Below are 26,518 nucleotides of genomic sequence, written 5' to 3' on the forward strand. Positions count from 1 at the left end.
AAGATACTTGAAAACTGAAGAATCTGCAGGACCTTAAAGATTTTTCTGAAGAACGCTGCTCAGTTTAACTGTTCAGAACAAACAAGGGACTCGTGCACAACCATCACAAAATGGAAAGACAGTCGAGGATCATCAGGTAACAGAACACAGTACTAAGAACCAAGGGTTCCCAAACTTTTGAGTGGGGTTATTTTAATATTAAAATTAATATTAAAATTTCAGCAATTTCTTTGTCTTGTGGAATAAACGTTAATATCTTTTATGCACAATATCTTACTCTGGACAGTACTAAATAAAATATAACATGCATTTAGTATGATCTCTCTTATTTTTTGAAAATTACTCATATTTTCACAGATTCTGCAAGGGGTGCCCAAACTTTCGATCCCCACTGTATTCAAATACAAATAAAATACAAATAAAAGCACAATAAAAAAAAGTAATAATTATAAAAGAACACTGAAACATACAATTTAATGAATTTGAATAAATACATTAAAATTAATAGATAGGTCTTTATGATATCAAAATTTTTGATACCATAGAAATTTCAAAATTCTTCACTATGTAAATTAAATATATTTCTGATTATGTCAGTTACAAAAGTCATTTAGTCTAAAGCAGTAAGAGATTTTCTCTCTTTTGTTGTTTGATTTACATGAATGAGAGACAGCAGGAATATTAGACAGCTGTCACTTTAAGATCTGCCTGGATCCAGTATAGGCCTAATGTTGTATGTGTTTTCTTTCTCAGCTGTTTGTCTTCTCAAAACACAGTTACTTAGGTCTTAAAGAGGATACTTTCATTCTGACATACAATTGTGTGTATTTAACTGTTTAAGGCCAAAAGCGGCAAAAATAACTCCATTTATTATTCCTGGGCTCTATAAGCAACGTCTTGATGTGCGCTCCTGCCTCTCTACGGAGCTCGGAAAGAGTCTCTCAGACAGCGTATATATATAGTCAAATGAGTTCTCTTTTGATGCTGATTGCGCTTCAATGACCAAAAATCACTTTGTTTTTAAAATGCATTGTTTAAAGACATGTGCAAACTTTTCTCAGAAAACATTGATATTTGCAGTTAACTGTGATTAATTCAATTAAAGAGATCACTCAAAAATTACAATTTCTCTTATACCATATTAACCCTAATTTCTATGTCACTGTTTTTCTACAGATAATTTGAGATTTATTTTAATTTGATTTGTTTATTTTATTTGTTTGTCTGTACAATGGAAATCAATTGTAATCAATTGTTCCACAAAAAAAAAAAAGAAGTTTGGATTTACACGAGGGTAAGTAAATGATCACAGATCTGACAATTTTCTGGGTAAATTATTCTTTTAATTAATTAGCATATAATTTCCCCCATTTTTTCCACAGACCTTCTATGCATGAAAAAAATACTAAAAGGCATGAGATCTTAAATGATTAAACCATTAAGTGATTAAATACAGACACAGTAGATTATCCTACAAGATCCACATAATATCTACAACATATATTGTGTCTGATTAAATCCTGCAGCACTAGAGCCAAACTGGAGTCATTATACCATTACAGCAGGTGCTTCAAGATTTTAATAATAGAACATATTCATAGTAAAAGTAAAAAAACGCCTGTGTGGGAGTATTCGCCTGAGCACGAGCATGAATGAAAATAGGGGCCAACCCTGCCAGCAGCACCTTTGATCCCTTTATAAAAGAGAATAATTAAAACACGAACAATTTCACAACCATGGCGGAGGAATACAGAGCAGCTTTGACAAGGTGCGCATACCAAGTGAGCTACGCAATCCCGCTTCAGTCTTACTGTACGACACAACATAATTGCTAAATGGACCCGATAATTGATCAACAATGGCAGGCTATCCACAGAAAAACATGAAAACATGCTGGGAAAGGAAGGGGGGTTGTGAGGGATTGGGTCTAAGCAGGTGAGCTGATTGGCTCCTTGAGCTTCAGGACTGTTGAAGGTGAAAGACAGGGGTCCTGATGGACTCGGCAGTAAAGGAACCTTCTGAGAACACCGAAGTCAACCAATAGGGAAAGGAAGGGCATGTTTATGTGGAGCTGCCCTGAGGCGGCCAACAGTAGGTTCATCTGAGGAGCTTTGATAAGAGATTGGAAAAAAAAATAGGGACTTGGAAAATTTTGAGAAGACAATATGTTGTGAAGACACAGGGACTGAGAGAAGGAGAGAAAGTTGTAGTGTTATCAAAAATTGAGGATTTGGTTGAGTTAAGACTCAAGGTGGGCTGGTGCGCTTGGCCAAGCCGAACTTTTCCAAGGAGGACACCAGCATGGGAACAAGGGATGCATGAGAGGAGCAGAAAGTGTAAAAAAATAAAAATAAATAAATAAAACAATCCTTCGAGACCTTGGCAACAGGCAAAGCATCTGAGGGGAATCGAGGGGGCTAGAGGGGTGAGAAAGAGAATGAGTGAGAGAACAAAAGAAAAAGAGAGCATACTCATTCCCCAAAGGGGATCCAACGCTCCACTGCACTTTCAGTCAATGGTTCATCCCTACATCACGGAGAGTAACAGGAAGATGAGCAAACGAGGTGATTTAAATTAAAAAGAAATATTTTATTTACAAAAAGAGGTCTTGGTGATAAAAAAAAGAGCTAATTTGGTGTTTAGTTATGTTTAGAACTTTTAAACAACATGTCAATTTCACTCGCATCTTATGTTGATAGGTTCAGCACTCGATAGACACAATGCCCAATCAAAGTTAAAATTAAATACAGTTTTTGAACAAGATTAAAATACGGAAAAATCTTGTTAGTTATTTATTTATTTATTTATTTTTTATGTTTCTGTTATGTTTGAGTTTTCGGGGTAACCTCATGCTGAAAGCCTGTGGTTAAGTCGAGGATGAACCCAAGCATAAGACTATCTTTATACAGTTTTGTTTAAAAGCAGTATTGACACTTGTTGATACAGTAGCCGCGTTTCCACTGTTGGGCAAAAAACGGGCGAGCTAGTACGTGCCAGGGCCAGTCGCATTTCCACTGTCACTTCAGGGGCTTGATCGTGCCTCGACGAAAACCTTGGGCCAAAGCGGGCCAGCTGGGGCTAGAGTGGTTCTGAACAAAGCGGGGGTTTCTCCACATCTTGAGAGGGTCAGCTCCATGGATCATTTCAGAAAGATAACAGCTTTAACACCAGCATTAAAAACGTTTTAAAATAAGTTGAGCTCAAAACTCACTCTTAGTCAGCAGCGAGTGTTTGAAATAACTTGATCCGATGTGGATTATAATCACTAAGCAAGGCAGAAATATTTATAAGCGATGTAAAAGACTATGCACGCTAAGTTACCAAAGTAAACATGGTAAATGCAACCACATGGAGAAATCAGACGTCAGCTTCATATTCTCGATCACAATTATGTATTTATCTAGTAACATATTTTATCTGTCATAAATCTCATCTCTAGAGTTTAGCTCAACGTAGCCTATCATAAAAATATAACAGCCTTATGTTTTTGATTGGGAGCTTTTATAAAAATTCAAAAAATTATTGAAATATTTGCATAAATCCGCCCAAATGTTCACGCAAAGAGAGAAGGCATGGTTTCACTAACCACAGTTAGTGTTGAAGCAACCGTGTCAGGGAGATGCTGTGTGTATCTAGACAAAAACACTGTATTTGGCCTTCCGAAAGTAGATGCATTTAGGAATCTTTAAGATTACTTGCAACAGAATAGCAATGCATTTTATGGACAACCGTTTCGTGAACCTAGGAGAGGAGGTAATTCAGACTTTGCTACGACAATCTGGCGCTTCTGAATCAGCTACTGGAAGTATGTTTTGCTGCTAGTTTTAAGTATTTGCTATTCAGTGTTCAAATGTGGAGTTCTGTGTTTGACGCACACGTCTGCCAATCACAATGCACTGGGCCAGTTGGCCAATCAGAGTAGACTGCGCTCGTCAGAAGGAGGGACTTTGTAGAAAACGACGCGTTTGAGAGAGGCGGGGCATTTGAAATGAGGCATTACTAGTTATTGGGTTTTACAGTGTATGTTCTAATATTGTTCTACCAAACTACTTTCTGTTAGATTTTTTTCTCTAACCACCCCGCCCCCCCACCGACTGTATCGAAAATAGCATGCGTTGAACATAAACGACTTGAAGTGCATGCATCAGTACAGCACAGTGAAGTTTTCATTCATCACGCATACTGTGTTCTACACACTTGTGAATCATTTTATTATAACTAACAATGTTTAAACACATTATAAAGAATAGATTCATTGCACATTATAGACAACTTTATATAGTTTTTTTCCCCAAGTAAACATGATTTTAAATATTCCTTTTGTGTTTGTTTAATAAAATATTGTCCATCTCTACATTTTCCTGATCAATATCAACATCGCTCTTTCATCCAGTCGCTCCATCTTCCTTTGACTGCCACCCCCATTTTAACTCAGGAATATTTTATGTGACGTGCATACGACCTATATCAAAGTCATCCTCATATTCACCATTAACCCTCAACCTTGCATGTACTCTCTTTCTCCTTCTCTCCGCCAATCTCTCGCTCTCTTTCTCTCCCTCTCATCAGGTCACGTTAGTCTCTGGGGTTTGACAGTCATGCTGCAGATGCAGCCCTGTTAGAGCCTGGTTGAAAGAGGACTTCAAAACCACTGAAACAGAGAAAAACTAAAAACTTTTAAACTGTGGAACATTACAGTACTGTAGGGTTAACTCGGGCAAAGAAAAATGATGCTAAATACAAACTACTCTGTGATGCAATCAAGCATAGAGAAAGTAACAAAATGAATATGCTCTTTGAAGGAGGGAAAAAATTATTTTTGGATGATGTCAAAGGCTATGCATCGCATAGTAAATATTCCAGTGTCATTTGTTGAAGATACTCAAATCCTGACAAAAGCCAAAATGGACAGGCTGTATGTCATGTCCTTATTCTCCATAAAGCATGAACACAACTGCACAATAAATAAAATATGACCCAGATTTCATGAATAGATGGTTTGTGACAACCGCAATGAGTTTTGTGCAGCGAATTATTAGCTGCCGAAAGCATGATACCATTGAAATGTAATTTTGTATAATGAACAATTTTGGTGTTGTGGTGGGTTGCCAAATGATGTCCAATAAAAATTCTGGTCCTGAAGCAAAACCAGTGGAGCACCACTGCACCATAAGATTCAAGACCAGCAAAATCAGATGCTCTCATGAATCCAGCAATTTAAATGCTATGATTAATCACATATTTTTTTCATGACAAACAGAGTTATGGAGTCACAAATGTACACACTCATACATATTACACACTACCATTCCAAAGTTTGGCATTTGTGTTTAATGTTTTCGAAGGAAGCCTTTTATTTTCACCAAGGTTGTATTTATCTAATCAAAAATACAGAAAAAAAAACAATATTGCGATTTTCTAATTTAATAAAATGCTAATTTAATCATATTAATAAATCTGAGAGTTCTCTGACCCTGCATAGACAGCAAGGGTCCTACCACGGTCAAGATCCAGAAACGTAGCAAGGACATTGGTAAAATAGTCCATGTGACAACAGTGGTTCAACCATAATAGTAATTAGTAATAATAATTTTCATAATACAACAATAGTTTCTGTGCACAAAGAAAACGCCATTATGGGGACAGGATCACGATGCATGCACATGCTGCAGCTTCATGTAAACCATGCATGCGCATGTCGCTTCTGCTTACAATGAATATGTGCAAGTACATGCATAGTGATACTCTTTTCATAATGGGGGCACGTCACAGGAGACTGGATGAGGAGGAAAAGAATTGTTGAATAAAGTTGTTATTTTTGTTTTCTTTATGCACAAAAAAAGTTCTTCTAGCTTCATAAAATTAAGGTTGAACCATTAATGTGACACATGGACTATTTTGTTGATGTTCGTGTTACATTTCTTGACCTTGAATGTGGTAGGACTCTTGCTGTCTATGGAGGGACAGAAAGCTCTCGGATTTAATAAAAAATATCTTAATATCTTAATATTTAACGAAGGTCTTATGGGTTTGGTATGACACAAAGGTGAGTATTTATTGACAGAATTTTAAATTTTGGGTGAACTATCCCTTTAAGTATTAAAAAAAACACCTCTCTAGCCTACAATATTGTTAAATCGAGAACAAATCTATAAAGAACAGAATCTGACTGGCAAGTTACTTCTAAGTAATGAATAAATCATTTAATCTTTTCCGTAATGCATTTCAACAACAAAAATTGAGCACAGTAAATGATTTGTAACCAAATTTGTAAACACCATTTTTACATAAACCAAATTATTCATGGCTCTTTTTGTCTTTTTGGATTAGTAAACTCTAAATACAGAGTAGTTATGCAGAGAAAAGTGGGAAGACTTCAGGGACTGTGAGCCAGATGAAGGCAGCCATGCACAGCCACTATAACGGTCACAAATCCAAAAACACATTCAGACCGCCTCACGAAAAAACCAACCCTGCCACAAATATGTCCTTCCCCTCTGCGATAAACCCACCGAAGCTCCAGCATGTGGTGCATTCCTAAACCCCATGTTAGCCCCAGCACTAGCCCAACACTCAGATGTGTTCAAGCATTTCAGACCATGTGTGTTTGTTCACTCAGCCATGTTGTGTCTAACCTGACTATTAAAGCTGTTCAGACCAACACCTACTTGGGTTCCCATTTTGGCCATCTGCTACCCCCTATTTGCCCCTTAACAATCTCATTCTTTCTGCAACCATTTCCTGTGCGCTACTCTATGTGACGTTCTTGAAGTGGTCGTCTCGGCCTCCTTCAGGTCTCGTTCCCTCCCTCTCTTTCCTAAAAGTGTTGGGAAGCAGGATCCAAACCCTTTGTTAATGGATGTTATTTTAAAGTGTAAAGGAGGAAACAAGGAAACGCGCACACAACAAAAACAAACAGGACTCCTGACCTTAAGCTTCCTTTTTGGTGCCAGCATTTGCGTGGCTCTTTCTAGCTCTCCAAAGGCACCAGGTGTGGGGGCACATGTGGTTAGCAAATTAGTTTGGTTCCTGCGAGCTTCTGGCTTTCTGCACATGCTTAACAATCTTGCGGGTTCATACGAGGAATGTATTATTTACGTTAATGCATGAGAGTTTATGAGCGAGATAAGGCAGGTTCATTCGCTCGCGTTCCAGTTGAAAGAACAGCACCAACCCGTAGTTACCTTTGAGGGGACAGAACAAGGTTGTTCTGCAGGTGCAGCAATTCACGATATTGATTTTAACATTTTTCAGGACAAGGCTTTTGTGGCATGGAAAGCTGTAACTACACCCCAGAAAATTAATTTCTATCGTTATGCTGAGAGGAACTTGACAAAGACAAACGCTACTGACTGAGCTAAGCTGTATTCGTTTGTCTGTGGCATTTTATAATAACTAACGCTGGGGAATTTCTTTTGGTCAGTGAAAAAGCGATGCGGGAAATGCCATATTTCTGGATAATAATAAATGCGTTTATAAATGTAGGTTTGTGTCTTTCAAAAGAACAGTGCTCCTTTAGAAGATTCAGATTAAACAGTCTGATTTAAAAGAGCAATAAATATATGTATAAAAATGTGTATAAATAAAATAATGAAGATGAAGTTTTAAAATCAAATATTCAACAGAACAGAAAAAAGAAAAAAAGATTTTAAGGAAATTTTTAAGGCTGTCAAAGTTCTCGTGTTTTTTCTTGGCTTGAAATTAGTATCAGTTATTTTGAGATCAATAATCATTTTATTTTGTTGCATCCACAGAAAGAAAACAACAACAAAAAAATGTGTGAAAGCAAATATTTGAAATGTTTCCTAAATAATTTTCTGTAACACAATGGCAGGATAAATGCCAATTATTTTATTCATTTTGCATCACACATTTTTTTTTTTTTTAGATGTATAAACAAGTCTTTTTGCATGAAATAATATTTTATATTTTAGGAATGGAGCCCTCACAAGATAATTTTCATTTACAGTTCTAAGACATTTAGGAGTTGTTTGTGTGTGTTTTGTTTTTTAATGTATTAATTGTTTTCAGTTTCAAAATGTTTAGAAGCATGAATCATGATTTCTGCGTGAAAACGTTCGCATACAGGCTTCACGCTTAAATACACACGTATGCGTGATTAGCAAACGAGACCCATTGTCCCTTAATTCAATTCATTAATTCGTTCATTAGGCTTGCTCATTCATCCATTCAAGCTAATACAATACACACAGACGTTAAAGAGTGACCTACATGCTCCTGAAATCACCATGCAGCGGTGTAACGTGTGTGAAAAGCCGTTTCTGTGCTCTGAGGAGCTCGGGCTCGCTCGGGGTACAGAAGTTGGCTGCTCCTCAGCAAAGCTGCAGGAGATAGGTTTGTAAAGTCGTCTAAAAAGGAATGCGCCGTGTGCATGTGTATGAATGAGGAGGGTGTTTAGCATTTAGCCAGGCACCGGAAGACTTTGTGTGCCCCCTGTTTTTAAATGCGTTTATCACTGGGCAACGGTGCGGCCCGGGGCTCTTGAGGCCGGAGCTCAAACAGAGAGCCGGGTCTATTTTCTGCCTGTTAGCACAGCACCCCTTTCACCAAGAGTCAGCAGGACCCACAGCATTAAAAAGAACAGGAGGGGATGACTTTAGCATGGTATATATGTGTGTGTGTGTGTGTGTGCATAAGTCAGGATCTGAAAGAGGAAGATTAGCAAATGGCCTTCTCAGCCTCGATGCGAACCTTGGTGCTGATGCTCTTCTACTGAAGTGGACACTGGCTGCTTTTCTTGCTGAATACAGATAAAGCCAATACCTACATAAAATAATAGCTTTTCAATGAATAAACGCAAGCATTTTAAGGCTCTTTTATAGGCTTTTACACCCATTTAATACCATGAAAGAAACTTAGTACCTACTTTAGACTGTGAAAGAAACCCCAAGAGCAAATAAAAAAAGGAAAAAGAAGGAATGGAAAAAAGGGATTCATTTTGTTCATTATAAACGTATAAAACACCAACGAAGTGCAAAAGAGCCACAATTAGAGAGTGTAATTTTGGAAAGTGTGCAAAGGGATCGTTCACCTGGACCCTGTTAACTTTCATTGTATGGAACAGAAAAAGAAAAGAAAGAAAAAACCACTAAACATAACATTCTGAACATGTTATGGAACAACATAAAGGGGAGGAAATGACAGATTTATGTATTTAGTTAGTGAACAATTCCTTATTTGATGTCAAACGTCATTCCTATAAACGCATGCAGAACATGAAGACTTCAAGAGTCACTGACACTAGTTCATGTTGCAATTTGGTTAAGTGTATAGCCCTACTTTTGATTTATTCATCCAAAGTGCCAAATGCCAGGGCACAGTATGCATAATACAGTAAATTCTATTTTTATTACTTTATGATTCTGCGCTTCCATCCCCACTTGCCTACATGCTGTATATTCATTATAATGGGCACATGAACATATGTGAATCTGTGCATGTGGGTGTCCAGGGGGGAATGCAAGGCCAGAGGTGCAGTGGTCTGGGAGTCAGCCAATCTTGAGCCGGGAGCTACGCCAGGCTCTCTCCGCCTCACCCTTTCCTCCATCGCCACTTCCAAACCTCAGACTAATGATGGTTCTGGCTGTTTTAAAAACCTTTTGCCTGCGCTTTAAATACAACTTCCTCCTTTAGCTACCATATAGCCGACTGGGCCTTTCCTTGGGGGGTCTTTAAAAGGCCTGGAAAGATGACGAAATGAATGAGGAAAGTACACACAGTGGAAATTGGGTTTGGAGACAGGTGTCTGCCTGTAGGATTGTTGTAGCGGCAGCTGTAGGGGTCTGTGGTGCACAAGCCCCTCTCCGGTCTGAAGGCCCAGCTGTCGCTGGTAAGTGGGTTAGGGCGAGCAGCCACTGGAGTTACATGCTCCAGTGTTCAACCCCGCTCCGCACTGAAAAGGGCGCCTGCTAAGCAAATAAGCAATAACGATAAATCTGAGCTGGCTTTGGGCATCCATCATTGCGAAAGTGGGTCACAGTTTTGATAGGCTTGGAACTCTTGCCTCCTTCTGCCTCTCTTTCCCTCACAAGTGCCTCTTCTATTGCTTTCTCGCTCCTTTTTTTAATCACTGGATGCTCTGGCTCTTTTCTTTTCCTGGTCCATTTCCTCTCTAGCCATCCACCTGTAAAGCAATGACTTTGCTGTACCTGACTTTGTTTTACATATATTATAGATATATTTCATTTACAGTATATACACCACATACAAATTTTTGGTGTATGTACTTTTTTGTTGTTGTTTGTTTCTAAAAGAAATTCAGCAAGAATGCTTTAAATTGATTAAAAGACACAAAAGCCTTTATAACGTTACAAAAGATTTCAATTTCAAATAAATCTTTTGAACTTTCTATTTATCTACGAATCCTTATAAAATTGTATCACAGTTTACATAAAAATATTAAGCAGCACACCGGTTTTAAACACTGATAAGAAAGCTTTGCCATCTCTTGCTCTGACTCCTTTTTTATTTGCTGTATGTTCTTTTTTCTTTTCTTTTCTAACCCATTTTCTCACTTCTCCACCTGTGCAACAACACTTTGCTTGTCCATTACTCTTCCCACTCTATATTCCTCTTCTAACTTCTTCATAACTGCTTTAATTTATTTCAATTAATGAAGTTTGGCAAGTATTAATTTGGATTTGCTCATACTTAATTGCAAAATGTTAATTTTCACCATTAAAAAAAAAAAATCCTGCGGTGACATTGATGGAGGGTCCAGATTAATATCTAGGGAGCAGAATATTAAGAAACTTGAAGTGGACTCTTTTCATTTGCCTGTTATTAACCACTTAACAATCATTCAATCAACGCCCCAGCAAGCTCTTATAACACCTTAACAAACACATGGCAACACACTGGCAAATACCTTAACATTGTGGCTGTGATTCTTGCAAAAAAAAACTGTAAAAGTCCCGCAATCTTTACTGCCGTGTGTGCACACATTAACATTAACATCTGTCTCTGGGTGCTAAATGTCTTTTCTGTCTGACACAGATGTGAATGTCTCAGTGGTTGTAAGCGGCTGAATTAAAACACCTCGCCCTACTAAAATTACATTAAACATTTAACACTCATTATTGAGGTGTAGTGTAAAGACTAAGTTTTAGCTACTTGTGGATCAGCTGAAATTATTGGTCTTTGCGTTTTCTCTCGCTCCCTAACTGATCTCTAATGCAGTTTATTAATTTTACTCTACAGTTTAAATCAGGGTATTCCGTGTTGGTACATAACTGTGTTACCCTTTCCCCCAAATGATTATGATCCAAAGTTAACATTTAAACTGCAAAATTATTTCAGAATGTGTTTTGAGCAACAGCTTAAAAAAACGCTAACAACGTGCAACATCAAATTATCACTGCATGCTACTAATGGAATAAACTACAGAGAAACTTGTAGGTGTTTCACATTGCTGGTTGTTCAACGAACAATGTTTGGGAGTGCTTGTACACTTGGTTTCAAAGTGCAAACAAAACTAATGACAAAATGTTTGTTGCAGTCACAACTGGTTAGGATAAAAATCCGATCCGGAGGAGATGGAAGCTTTTATATTGCATTATAAAAATCAAAAACTCTGTAGGAAACAATGACAGAGGTAACAAGCCTCCTCTTTTCTTTTTTCCTCTCAGACACACGAACACACACACACACACACACACACAGAGTCAGAAGACATTATCATCCTGAAGTGGAGGAGGGGGACCATTGGTCTCCATTGATCTCTCATCTGTCACTCATTCTCTTATTTGTGGAATTTGTAGCTTTTTAATCAAGTTCAGTCTTCCCTCCCCCAATCTCTGCACTCACTTCCTTTCCTTGTCAACAATTTTCTCTCTCTCTCGCTCGTCTCCATTTCCCAGTGCCGTCTCTCCTCCTCTGGCTCTTCCTCTCTCACACACTGTTTATTTAAGCACTTTCACGGTCACTGCATTGTAATCTCATGGGACAAAACTGCCCTTTCTCTTTTACACTCCCTCTCTCTCTCTCTTTCTCCTTCGCTCCTTCTTCCCTCTCATCCCATTCTCTCCTGGTAACCTTCCCTATCTCTCCCTCAGCCCCTCCTCTCCATCTTTCTCTGTCAAAACGTTTCAAATTCAAATTCAGATTGGTTTTTCCAGAGCTGAAAGGGCATGAAAGAGTGCTGGTGCTTGGCAGCCTTGAGCTTTGTGGTGCGGTGGCCAGGCGGAGAGCCGGAGGAGAGCCAAGCACCTCTGAACATGCTCAGGTCACAAAGGCCCCAGCCACACAAAGAGAAGAACTCGCTCCATACAAAAAGCAGCACCCACGGCCTGCATTAGGCACACATAGTACAAAAGACTCAAAAACGCATAACATAAAACAAAAGAACCCGAACCACACATTAGTCCTCTGTAACACAAAAGAGAAACTGAAAACAATGAACCAAAATGCAAAGCATCTTAAGTATGATTATGTATGATAAAAAGTAAAATGTCAAATAATGAATAAAATTCAATTTGTTAAAATTACAATAATAAAATTTGATAAAATCATGAAACAACTCAAATTAAATACAAAAAATAAATAAGAAAAATAAAAGACAATACATTTAACAAATATTAAAAAATCTGAAAAAATTCAATACTACTACTATTAATGATGCTATAATTAAAATACAAAAATAAAAAATGAAAATAATAAAAATTACAATTTTACAATTTAAATAATTAAATGAAAGACAAAAAATAAATTACACAAGGTAAAAATGTAAATATAATAAAAAACTTAATTAAATCTAAATAAGAAACTTACAAAAAATGTAAACTAATAAAAAATTAAGTATAAGATAAAAATACTATAGTGCTTTCATGATTCACCACATCCAAAATAAAAAAAAATGTTTATATAATGTGTTTACTGTTTATAATTACACATTATATATAAATACACGAACATACAGTAAATATTTAGAAAATATTTACATGTATATATTTATATTATTTCTAAATATATTCAGTATATAAACATAAGATATCTTCTGAAATATATACATGTATGTGTAATTATATATACATTATATATACACAGTACACAAAAATAATACTATGTAAAAAAAAATATTTTGGATATGATTTACCATGAGAAAAAAAAAACTATATAATACTAATGTTGTAATTACAATAAAAATACAATTCTAAATGAAATTTACTAAAATAAGCTTCCATTTAAATATCAATTTAATAAGTACATATTAAAATAATAAATTGCATTAAAATGAAAATACAATCAAAAATAGATTGGGTAAACTACAAATAAGAGTGTAAATATAAAACTAAAAATACAAAAACTATATTAAATGCATTCTATAAATAAAATACAGAAAATAAAAGTTTATTTAAAAAATGTATTAAAAACAAAAATAATAAACCAATGTAAAATCTATAAAATCAATAAAAAAAATTAATGAATAAATAACATTAAAATTTTATAATAAATATATTTAAAAAATGAATATATAAAAGAAAAGAAAAAAGAAAAAAGTCTCTAACTCAGCCAATATCAGTCAGAAGCAGCTGGCTGAAGTGAAACACCAGGGCCACCATTAGCTGTCTGTAAACAGGAGGACGCTCTTCAAGTACAAAACTCTTTAAAACGCCCCACACAATACCGAACAACAGCCGAGCCGTGGGGGAGGCAGAGCCAGGGTGGGTTCAAGGAGGACACATGTTGTGTAGCCATGGCTTCTCCCATGCCCCACGCAGAGAGTGAATTATCCACTTAATTTAGGATTACAGACAAGCAGCTACCGCAAGAACAATGAGACTCTCCAATGCCGTCTTTTCAGATAACATTACAAAACCCATCAGGAGGGGCATCTCCAACACAAGTACAGCTGTCTCCTCATATACTCACAAGCAGAGACGCAGGAAGGATTCCAAAAGTGGGAGACACATTGATGCATGAGTATTCATGATCTCCTCATAATAGTGTAGCCAGATGAAAATAGAAATGTGTAAATATAATGGTTGCTACGCCCCACAAGAATCAGCAGAATTATTCATCACTAGGTTTCTAACAATGATAAAGACGCAGTAGATGGTTACTTGAAGATTAGTAATTCAATACAATTCAAGTTTATTTGTTTAGCACTTTTTATGACACAAATCAGTGCAAAGCAACTTCAAGAACAATCAAGTTTCTACAATATTTAGAAACAATGTAACTATGTATTAAAAGGACAAGGGAAAGTAGAAGTACGGTGTCATTTATTTTCCTTTTTTAATGTTGTAAATTAAACAGATTACTGAAATAGGTTTTACAAGATCATCGATTTTTAAAATATTGTTTTCTTTGTAAAATTTGCAAGAAATTTTTGAGTGCAGTATTATAGCCAAGGTGTAGTGCATGTGCACCTGAACTATTGAGCTTTGATGCTCATGTGACTGATACAGGTTCGAGTCCGGCCTGCGACATGTCCTAAACAGATTCCTCCTCTCTTCCAGAAAACGTTCTCTACACTGCATTTCTCTGACTTAAAAAATAAATTAATAAATTGATTTAAAAAATAATAAAATAAATGTCTGCTTATTTCTTCAGGAAAAAATTTAAATAAACTGCAACCCTAGGAAGGGTAGTCGAAGAATAAGATATCGTCCTGTATAGTCTCAGACAGATTTCTATAAAATTAATTTCAGAAAAAGGAGAAAAAGGTGCATTTGATCCCACAGTCTGCACAATAATGATGGCAAAGCTGCCCAGCATATGAGAAACGGTACAGGGCGCTCAGCAGGAAATCTGTTCGGTGTGTTCCAGACCTGCTTGATGAATAGGACACAGTCATCGTCAGCACTGCTTGTTTTGATTATGTTCTGCTTCCACACAGAGAGGACAAATTTGTTTAATAACCGGAGAATCGTGTGCTGCCGGTTTGAAGAACTGAAACGGTTATCAAAACGCGTCTATCAGAAGCACACACCCAGACCTGCACGTGCACACGAGCTGTATCCGGTGAACACATGGAGCAAGAGAGCAGCACCATACCCAGCATTCCATGCATTCTGCTCAAGACCCTCCAGGTCTCGGTATCTGCTAAACTCCAACAGCACATCACAAACAGAGAAAGAACAGACGCCCCACTCACACCCCATACACAATAACACATTACAAGTCACTCACCCACAAAATATGTACATTCAAACAATAACATACATTCCAATGCACAAATGTTCACGCCTATATGCTGTAAATCTGCATAGAAACCACATATACAATAAGATCAAAACGATAATCATTTATTTAGTAATTTCTCTCTCTCTTGCTATCTCTATATAAATAATTACACACACACACACACACACACACACACACCATATATCATGTAATTACATAATTACATTAAATCACAAAGATATGAATTTAATAAAGTAAAATTATATTCAAAATATAATTGAATAAATACTAAACAAAATTAGAAATATATATAATATATATATATATATGTAAAATTATATATATATATATATATATATATATATATATATATATATATATATATATATATATATATATATATATATATATATATATATATGTAAAATTATATATATACTAAATAAAAAAAAAAGATGAAATAAACTAAATGCATAGATTAACAATTTTAACATATAATTTTTACACTTGCTTATTGTTTTATGAAATTTATATATTTTATCTTTATGTCCAATACCAAGCACATACACACATATCTATATATGTAAATTACAGGCCAATTATGCTTAATAATTTAAAATAAAATATTATTAAAATAAAAGATGTCTAAAGTCATGATTTGTATACTCATTGCTTTGGGTGCTTTTGTCAGCAAATGGTACGAGACATTAAAATTTCACTAATAACTTTGAATATCATGTCAAACTTTTTCAGTGATTGATTTAATAGATTTTAATTAATATATACTCCATTTAACAATCACTAAAATAATGAACCAACAATGAAGAATGAACCAAACCCACTCACATATATACTTACTGAAAAATGGAGAAATGTACACACAAATCATACAAACAAATAGACAAACTCACAATATGGTAATTTTATGATCCACACTATTCCCCAAATGTTCTCCCTTTAGGGTAAGTAAGCGTGACGAGGGTGTTTCTCTCCACGACTGCACAGTGACAGTGATAGTAATACCTGCTGACATCTCTTCCTCTCTCCCTCTCCTCCTCTCACCTCACCCCTTCTTCCCCAGAGGGGCTCTCCTACCGATTCAGGCGCTGAAAACTGTTGATTCTCTTCCTGCCATCCCTGCATAATGTGCTTGCCTTCACTCTGCTCATTCAGAATGGGCATAATGTTTTTTCCTTCTCGGCAGAGAGAGGGAAGGAAGACAGAATTGATGCAGGGAAGGGTGGACTATCAGGATGTTCTGTTGTGCCAGTGTGTGCACTAGAAAAATGAGAAATGATGAATTGCAGAATAAAATATGAGTCAACAGCGTATCCGTGAATGTTTCGTGTTGACTTGAAATGTTGTTCGCAACCCATTTGTCTTCTGTGATTTCTGACAGCATTAAAATTAGGGTGAGACTTCAGAGAAACTAGCTACTCACCATTTCTAGAAACGTAGGAATGTTGTTACACATCCATCTTTCAAACCACTAATTAGAGCTGTCGTTATTGACGTCAAACGGTGGAGAGATAACTTGTGCTATCAGACTGAAATTGGCTAACTAGGAAACAGACACCTGAATGATAAAATAACACCCACAATGCTATTTGGCTATTAGTTAATATTATTCAATAACCCACAATGCCTCATTGAAATCAGTAAGAAGGAAATCATTTCAAAGGAAGAATGTTTTTAAGACAGGAAATACAATTTTCATCGGAAGAACATGCACTGATGAATCATTCACAAGGCCAAGAACACGCACTGATTGAGAAAACATGGTCAATTTTGATTTCTTGTTGACTTTAAAGGGGTGATGCGGGAATCAAAATGGCTACTTTTCAAGTTGCAAGATAAAGCGTTGGAGAAAATCAACACTATTGATAAGAACTAAGAAGTGGTTTGACAGGAAGATAAGAGTCTGAACCACAAATCAACACACACCCATTACACACACACTGCTGCCCTTAAGTCAACCACAAATGTGTTCATAGATACACAATTGTCTCTTCATAAACTATATGAATGTACAGCCAAAAACAACAAAACACTTAAACACGACAGCTAAAGGTCCACTAGGTTTGTTCAAAAACAAAAGAATGGATCAGTTAGAACACTATATTTTCCTATACCTGCATTTAACACCCCCTACACTGAGTACACAGATCTATTGTGACAGAACAACAACAGCTAATGAAATATGATATGATTTGCTTTTTGGCAATGAATAACCAAGTAAAAAGATAACTAAATGCTGGACTATTGGTTGGTTTATGATTACCCTTTTCACTACTAATAGGCTACTCCACAGAAACTGGTGAACTTGTGATTATTGGTCCCTTAGTTTTCATAAAGAAAATAAAAACAATTCTTCGTTCAGACAATAATTCCTACATTTTTATTATATGAATGGAAGTTACTCCACAGTAAAAATAAAACATGCAATAAATTATTTCTTTAAAAGGTTTGTTAAATCAGTTCACTCGTATTTAAGCATGACAAACCTAATATATAGCACAGTTAATTTCACAAGAATTTAGAGTATGTGTTATAGGAAATACAAAATAAATAAATAAATACAAATAAAAAAGTAGAAGTAACAACAAATGTTATGAAAAATGATTAAACTGTAATCTATTCCTGTGATGACAAAGCTTAATTCTCAACAGCAAATACACCAATATTCAGTGTCCTCTGTTAAATCATTTTATTTTGATTTAGTGCTCAAATAACAGTAAAAAAACACTGATTCAGTACTAAAAACTATAATCTTTTTTCAAGAACAACATTTATTTGAAACGGAAAATACTGGTCACTTCATTTTGATGCATACTTGCCGAATGAAAGTATGATTGTCTTTAAAACAATATTACTGACGTCAAACTTTTGAATTGTAGTGTTTAATTGAAGTATGCTTGTGCAGACACAACTAGAACAACACTAGAAAACTGGAATGAGAAACCTAGTTGATGGTCCTGGAATGGTAGGAGAGAGAAGTGTTGGAATTTCTCAGACCTGGCACAAATTTATATAGGGTCTAGCTTAAACAGTATATCAGGCCAAGGCACTTCTCTCCCCGTCTCTCAGATAATACATGTCCATTAGCAGCAAAAGGAGGACACCACACAAGATCAAAGTCTCAAAGAGACAGAACATCCTATACATCCCACACAGGAAATAGAGCTATGCGTGTGTGGATGGGTGTGTTTCCCTAGAGAAAGTAGCTTTTCCATTAAACCATTCTGTATGTGTAATATTGAAAGCCAAAACAATATGATTTCCGATCCACATTTGATGCCTCACAACACGCGGTGCTAGAAACGCAATATCTCCCAGCCAGGCTAATACAATTGCACAAACACTGTAAAACCCCCATATCCCGCAGTAATTCGGTTTGCCCGTTGAAGTGTTGGCGCAGGTACCGAGTTGGAGGCATTTTCAAGAGGGCACCCTGAGGTTAAGTCCAGTGAAAAAGAACAAAATACATGTTTTTTTCCTCAACCACAGCTATATCCACCCCTGCATTCCTCATCGAACACTAACCGGAGTGAACAACTCCCCAACAATATGAGTAAAAAAACATGGATGCAGTCCAATTACCACATGCTGTGTCTTTATGCTTCAATAGCATTAGTGAGGTGAATCAGCTGCTTACTGTACATAATAAAATATATTTTATATTCAGGCATATAAAAGCACAGCGATTGCTTTTCTCAGGGCTCCAGATGGCAAATAGGCACAAATGCAACAAACAAACGTGTGACAATTTAGGAACTTTCTGACTCATTATCTTGTGAGCTCCAGTGATTTGTGAAACGACTCATGAACTAGTGGACGAATTGATCAATAATATTAACAGTAAGCAATTTGAATCAGACTCTCTCAGTACAATCAGTTTACAACTGAACTGCATAGACTTATAATATAGAAGGCAAATACAATAAGGATCACGGTCACTTAACACTGACTAGAAACTAAAGCAAGCAGCACTCAATAAGCTTAAGAGTTTCTGAACAACCATATCAAGTAGTTCTCTGATTTGGCAACTAAAAAGTACATTAGCTGCTAAATGTTTCAATTGTTTTTTGTTTTTTTTAAATACAATTGCTACTTTGTCTTGGCACTGGTATACAATTTGCTTTTTAAGAAGGCAATAGATGCGGCTCCAAAACTTCTTTAATAAATAACAACCTATTTCTTCGGGCTCCAAGAAAACAAATTTACACATGGCACTTAAAACTTCATTTTATCTTCCAAAAGACACATTCAGGCCACTGGCTGGCATACAGACTGGCAACATACTCGGCCTCTAATAATGCAATGGTGCCTGCATGCACATGCACACAAAACCAGGCATGCAAAGGATAGGGAACTGGTGAGTGATATTGATGTGGTCGCGCTATTGGCCAATGTGGAGGTGTGAGATAATGGAGTGTACTTGCTGATAGCATCTGTATGGTGGGTATTAGCCAAATATCCAGGCAAGGGAGAAAATATGGAAACTCTCTCTTCGCCGTACGCAGCAGGACGGCTGGGAAGCCAGCCCTGTGCAATCACACAGAGAAATCTGAAACTCATAATCACTAAATTATAATATTAAACAGGCGACAAAATATTACTTTCCCCAAGGTAGATTGAAAGGTTATCCCATACCAGGTCTGGCCAAAATCCACCGCTCAAGACCCGTTTTATAAGATTATATCCGTTTCATGCTTAGTTCATAAACTTATATCAGCTGGGACTTCTTCAAAGAACCCGAATGGACCTCACCGAATCGGGAACAAGCCATAGGACAGAGTCTGCCTGTAAAGTTTCTCTAAGAACCTCCAAAATCTCTTCATGCCCACTGGGCCAGGTGGCCTTTACAGTACAGACTGATAGGAAACCACTGAAGAAAGAGGTACATCTCCTGAACAGTTACAAACTGAGCAATTTCAAAAGCAAGTTTTCTGTCACATATGTAAGCCAATGAAAATATTGCAATACAAAGAAAGGAAAATCTGCCATCAGCAACAAAAAATGTTACATGGGAATTATAAGCAGCGACTATATCTAGCTCTGCGAGGGTATGTTTCTCGGAACATATTTCACAGTTACACAGCAGGGAAAAATGTGATAAGGACATAGTTGAGGTTGTCGAGTACAAAGTTGAGGAATATTTCCTGTTTTCGCAACATTTTGTTTTGATTTATGCAGCCTAACTGTTTCTTAGGTCATCAACATTATCGGGAAATGCCCGTTCATGACAGCGTGCTGCAGATTCCTGAAGATTACGGGTAGCACAGACAAAAACAAACCTAAAGTAAATATAGTTCCATTCATATGGATAATTATACAATGTATGATGTATTAAGCTATACAGCCAACCACATAATAACCAGCGAGCAAGCGAAAGCGGCAGGGAGTTCACTTTTTTACTTCCCTTCCAAAACGAGCCTGAGAGTGATTATTTCTGAGTAGGTTTGTTGATTACAGTTCACAGGTTCTCTTAGCTAATGATTTATAGAAGTAGTAGGGAGATTATCCGAAAATTGTTGAAGTCCTCGCCAAGCTTGAGGTGTGCTTAGGGGTCCAATCACGGCAGCCCTGATTGAGCAAAATTACAGTGGATCTTCAAGCCTTCATTTAAATTTGCATTCGCATGGGTGCGTCTGCTACCGTGCTGCCTGAGAGGTCCGATCCCGCCTCTTGCTGTTGAAACGACGAGAACACATACTACGTTGTATCTGGGCTGTGTGTATGGGGGGTTGATGCGCTTGTATGCATGAATTAACACTCGTGCGATCACACAATCCACCAGTACACACAAACACAAATTATTCAAAGTTCCTCGGGTATTAATTGATGGTTTATTTCAAAATGAGCAATTAAAAAAAAAACTGTTATTTGCATCCTGTTCAGAAACATGTAGCCGTGAGAGGTAAAAGGGAGGTGTTGAGAAAGAGGCACTTGGAACTTCAAGAGTATTAGAAATGTGTTCAAACTTGTTGAGTAAGTGACTCGCACAAGATAGATGATCACACACAGATATCAAAAGCTGAATTTGGAAAATGTAGAGGTTTTATGTCATTGCTGTACTTTTGAACCTTTACCTTTCAAACGTGTGCCTATAAGGACCATTGCTGCTTTTCCCAAAAGAATCATGAGCCTAAGCTAATCATAGCTACTTTGGTTTCAAAGGGTCTAGGATGTATTTAAGTTTACAATGCTTTTAGGAAATGCTGCCCAGTTCACCCAAAAATGAAGCTTTTGTCATCAACCTCATGTTCTTCCAAACCTGTACAACTTATTTTCCTGGAGATATTCTGGAGAATGCACTGTTCACTCTTTTCCATGCAGTTAGAATGGGTGTAAAATGAAGGTTTCAGGCTTCAAAAAGGCAGCAAAAGCGTAATAAAAGTGTACCACATTCTGTGTGTCAAATCTTCTGAAGCAATACAATAGATCTGTATGGCAAAAATTTATTAAAAATGATTTTGTGAAAGTTTAATCAGTCTTAGTTCTTCTTGGCGCAAGAATGTCCAATTCGTGAATAAATATTTTTACTGGTTTGTTCAGGGTCCTTGAGCTCAACTCAATGATTCGGTCAATTAGGGTAAAAATCAATGAATCAGTAATGTTTTAGTATCATATATTTTCACACTATTTTAATTCTTAATACTTGGAATTAGCTTTTATTTTTCATTTTACTTTAAGTTTTAGCAATTGTGTCATGCTCTGCTATTTTTTTTTCTTTTTATATTCATATTCAATTTAATAATTTCAAAAATCATACAGGTTCAGAATGACATAAGTGTATGAAGTTACATTTGTTATGAGAAAAAAAAACAACAACCTCTGACTGTATTTGTAAGTTAAGTCAGACATCTTCACCTTATCTTCACACTCAGCCGTTGCATCAGGTTTCAAACTTTTAGGTTAAGATGGCAAGAAAACATGAGGAAATAAAGCGGTGAGCTGAGAGAGCGTGACAGATAAGAGAGCTTTATCCACTTGGCAGGCCATCTAAAATGTCAGCTGATAAACAAAAAGCAACAAGTTTCTCACAGCAGTTCACGACTCAGTAACTGAAAGGCACTGGAAGACATGAGTGGAAATTTTTATATACACACACACACGCGCACACACACAGTCTTCCTTCAGATTTCAGACCTTGATTTACAAATGAAATGCTAAATTTACTTTCATCTGAAAAGAGGACTTTGGAACTCTGAGAAAAAGTCCAGTTGCTTTTCTCCTTAGCCCAGGTAAAATGCTTCTGATGAGGTTTCTGTTTCAGAAGTGGCTTGGAAGCCCTTTTCCTGAAAACATTGGAGCATGGTGACTCTTGATGCACTGACTCCAGCTTCAGTCCACTCCTTGTGAAGCCCTCCCAACCCAAGGGATTGAATCAGCTTTGTTCAACAGTATTCTCAAACTTGCAGTCATCCCTGTTGCTTGTCCACCTTTTCCTACCCAATTTCTTCGTTCCAGTCAACTTTGCATTTAATATGCTTTGATACAGCACTCTGTGCACTGCCACCCCTTTCAGTAATGACCTTCTGTGACTTATCCTCTTTGTGGAGGGTGTCAATGCTAGTCTTCCTCATTATTTTGGTTTCAAAGAACAAAAGATACCTGGAATTTATACTGTAAGGAAGCTCATTTAATTAAACGTAAATATTTTAATATTTTGATATACTGGATTTTTGACTTTCATGAGCTGTAAGATCTAATCATCAAAAAAAGAAAGAAAGAAAAAAACCTTTTGAAATGTTTTACTTAACATGTAAGGAATCAAGAATATATAAAATTTGTTCTTTTGGAAATTAGTTTCAAAAATAAGATGAAAATACCACACAAATATCACACATACACACACCAAACACACAGTTGAACAGAAACCTAAAAGTCTTTCTCCCACTCTTTCCAAAGTGATGTGATGAAACACTGCAAGCTAAACATGACTACCTTGCAGCACTCATGTCTCCAAAAACCGAGCCTCATTAATCTGGTTATAGTACACTCTTTGGTGTAAACAGCAAATCAATGTCTGTTACGCATTCATTGTTTGCAGCACTGGAGAACTGTGAAGCCTGTTTAGTCTGCAGATGCCTTTGTCTAATTCTGTTAATAAACCACATCACTTAAACATGACTACACTGAATTCAAGTGTAGATTTGTGTACGTGTTAGCATGCAAAAAAAAAAAAAAAAAAATCAGTGAGCCCACAAGCTTAGAGCAAATTAATCTCTCATCTCTATCATATAAATAATAAACTGAAAGCCAAACAAGAATTTGTAAAACCTTAAAAAGCCATCTTTCTCTGATGAGAAATTAATGAGCTATGACAAAACAACTTGTTTCAAGCATTTTAACAATTTGCATGTCACTACATGAGGACTGTTGTTGAAACAAGTCTATATGGATGGCTTCCCATGTCCGAGGCGTTCTGAGAGGGGCGGAGCACAGCTGGGCCTCCAGGCTGTCCTAAATTAAACAGCCAGTCCAGACCAAGATAACACCTGGAGTGGCAGGTGAGCGTGCCATCATCTGACAAATGACACCAATTAAACCATCATAGAACCAGACAGAGGACAGATCTGTGGCACTACAGGAAGAGAGATGATATGCACACATCATTAACATTGATTTATTCAATTAGTGCTACATTCAGCACTAATTGATCAAACCTAGAGAAATTGTTCACCAGACTGTAAGGAGCGGAAGGGCATTGGATTTTACAGCATATAGTTGATTCACCCATTCAATGGATACAAAAGCTCTGACCCCTGATCCCAATTAATGAAACTGGAACACAGATACACAAGATAATTACTAACTGCTGCCACTTCACACCGAAGCTGTTTGTTTATCTTTTGTTTTGATCCTCTTTGTTTGTTTTCCTCAGTCTCATCCTGCAAACATCCATAAAATGGACATTCTTACATTGTGCCACCTGAAATCACCAGTCTTAGGCATTATTTATATAGCATTATATAAATTAGCTTATTATATATTTTAATTTAATTTAATTGTTTAGTACTTTTACATGCTTTGGTACTTTATTATTATTTTTTTATTTATCTTTTAAACTCATTTTTGTTTTAGTAATTTGAAATAAACCTTTTATTTTTCAACTTTTTTCAATGTTTTTAATGTAATTATAATTATTTAGATTTATTCAAATCAACAAAATATTTGTTTTTGTTTTAGTTAACAATAGCAACACACACATTTTGTTTGTTTGTTTTGTTTTTGTCCATATTAAAACAAAGTATGTTAAGCATGCATAATCTAGACTTACTACATATGACCTACAACATCAGCTGAATAACTGTTTCCTGTCATTACAAATATGATATTCCCCTCCTATGGCCTCATGGGATAGAAAAGCATCAGTTGAATGCACATTTTATGCATGATAATTTCTAAATGCTGTGTAATCAAAACTACTAATTATTTGACATACTGCGTACCACTGAAGTTGCCATATATACTTAATGCTGCAGCCTGTATCATCTGTGACTCTGTTAAATACCTTCAGCACTGACTGAAAATCTATAGAAATTAAACATGTTGTTGTTATTGGTTCTAATAACTCAGTTGCATGATCATGTGATTACAAAATGGCTGCGCCCATAAGGTGAAAACCTGCCCTATGCAGAATAAAACAGCTGTTTTTCTTAATCTTCTTCTACTGTAAGTGCACATAATACTTATTAAAACACTAGGAAAAAAATTTTATATGCATAAAACTTTAATTATCAGAAATGACTGAGTGTAGCTTTAAGGATAAATAGATCAAAGTTTGACTGGTGGTGTGGGAGGACAGGATACCACGCTTAAACCCTTTAATAAGTGCAGGTGTGTTTTAGGCTGCAGACATGAAGCAACACAGATCTGGGAGCGTTTTGGGGCTTAGTCATTTCACATTCACTGGGCTGAGATCCTGAAGAGCGCGGCGCAATGAATTACGCACAGAGGACGCAACCGCAATCCTGCGTAATAAGGTTAATTGGAAACAGTCAACACGATGAGTTTGAGTTCAATGTAATTGTGATCTTACCGTGTGTTTGTAGAGTTCCAGTATACAACGTGTCTCTTTGCTGTCGTTGACATAACGTGTATAAATAGAGCCAGAAGTCTCATCATAGCGCAAACTCCAGAGCACCTTGGCACATTCATGACTAAAGTTGACTAGCTCTTGTAGGAGGCGGATAGAAGTTCAAAACCAGTTGAAGAACTTCACTGGACTAGAGGAGAAATCCAAATCCCGAGTCTTTAAGAAATCTGAGTTAATTTACTAAGAAACAGAGGCATGTTCCGTTTAATAAATGCAAGAGGTTACATACTTAAGTTTAGAAAGGTGCGAAACATATGCTGACGTGTGAGACAAGTTCATAAAAAAACATTATTGCGATTTCTTGCGACGTTTAGTATTTCCTTATGAAGATTTGAGAAGTATTCCACTTTACTCTGACATGAAAAGAACTTGTTTTTCTTCAAATGTAAATCCAGTGCTGGTTTATAAGGTCCGAGTTTGACAACAAATCCAAACTTGTCATGAAAGGAAAGAGAGACAATTGTTTGTAGTCGCAGGACGCTCTCAATCACGGCCGTTGATAGTTGACAGTGATTAGGAGTGACTGGAGTGCGTTTCAGGGCAGGGCGGAGGACACGGGGGCGTGTCGTTAAAACTTTGAACCAATCAGTGATATAGGGGGTGTGGCCAACATTCCTTAGTTTTTGAAGGTGTGCTGCACAGTGCCCTGACTGCTCCACTTTCTCTGCATGTGGGACAAAAGTCTTTCAATTTTTTTCCTCGTGAACTATTGGCTTTTGCAATCATTTTTTATTCAATCTAAATATATGTTACATTGTTGATGTTGATGGTGACCACCACATTTTCTAAAATAAAAATAATTTTGCCAAACATTTAAGTGTATATAAGTTTTTTTATTAAGTATATATTAAGTTTTTTTATATACAAGGACACATTAAATTGCTCAAAAGTTACGATAAATACATTTATAATAAATACAGTTGGGTTGAACTTTCTAGTTCTAAAATAATCCTCAAAAACTGTAGCAAGATTTCAACAAAAAATATTAAGCAGCATCACTGTTTTAGACAGTAATAATAGTAATAAGCAATGTACGTTATGGCATCAAATCAGCATATTATAGTTCTTTCTGAAGGATCAAGTTACACTGAAGATTTGAGTGATGACTGCCTGATAATTACTCTTTGCCACATAAATAAAATTACATTTTAAAATATATATTTAAAAAAGTTATATTTAATTGAAGTTATTTTACTTTTTTTTTTCAGCTTAACATGATTTAGTTAAAAAGTTATATAGTTAAATTTAACAATAATGCTTTTTTTT

The 26,518-nt window shown here is 36.3% G+C and overlaps 1 protein-coding gene across 2 annotated transcripts in view; it reads right to left on the bottom strand.

Moving 5' to 3' along the window:
- The window catches only part of si:dkey-246i14.3 (ephrin A4), a 47,807-nt gene extending 22,026 nt beyond the window's left edge, over positions 1 to 25,781 (bottom strand). Inside the window, exons 1-2 of one of the 2 annotated variants that reach the window (XM_052579069.1) lie at positions 25,482 to 25,781; positions 25,196 to 25,382 (exon numbers count right to left, since the gene is read on the bottom strand). In XM_052579069.1, the coding sequence (XP_052435029.1) occupies positions 25,196 to 25,314 (119 nt within the window). In that variant the 5' untranslated portion in view covers positions 25,315 to 25,382; positions 25,482 to 25,781. Of the gene's footprint in view, positions 1 to 25,195; positions 25,409 to 25,481 lie in introns of both variants that reach the window. The other variant, XM_052579071.1, reaches the window with a different exon arrangement.
- Between the last annotated feature and the right edge of the window lie 737 nt (positions 25,782 to 26,518).

This window comes from Carassius gibelio, chromosome B16 (assembly GCF_023724105.1).
Source record: "Carassius gibelio isolate Cgi1373 ecotype wild population from Czech Republic chromosome B16, carGib1.2-hapl.c, whole genome shotgun sequence".
NCBI lineage: Eukaryota > Metazoa > Chordata > Actinopteri > Cypriniformes > Cyprinidae > Carassius > Carassius gibelio.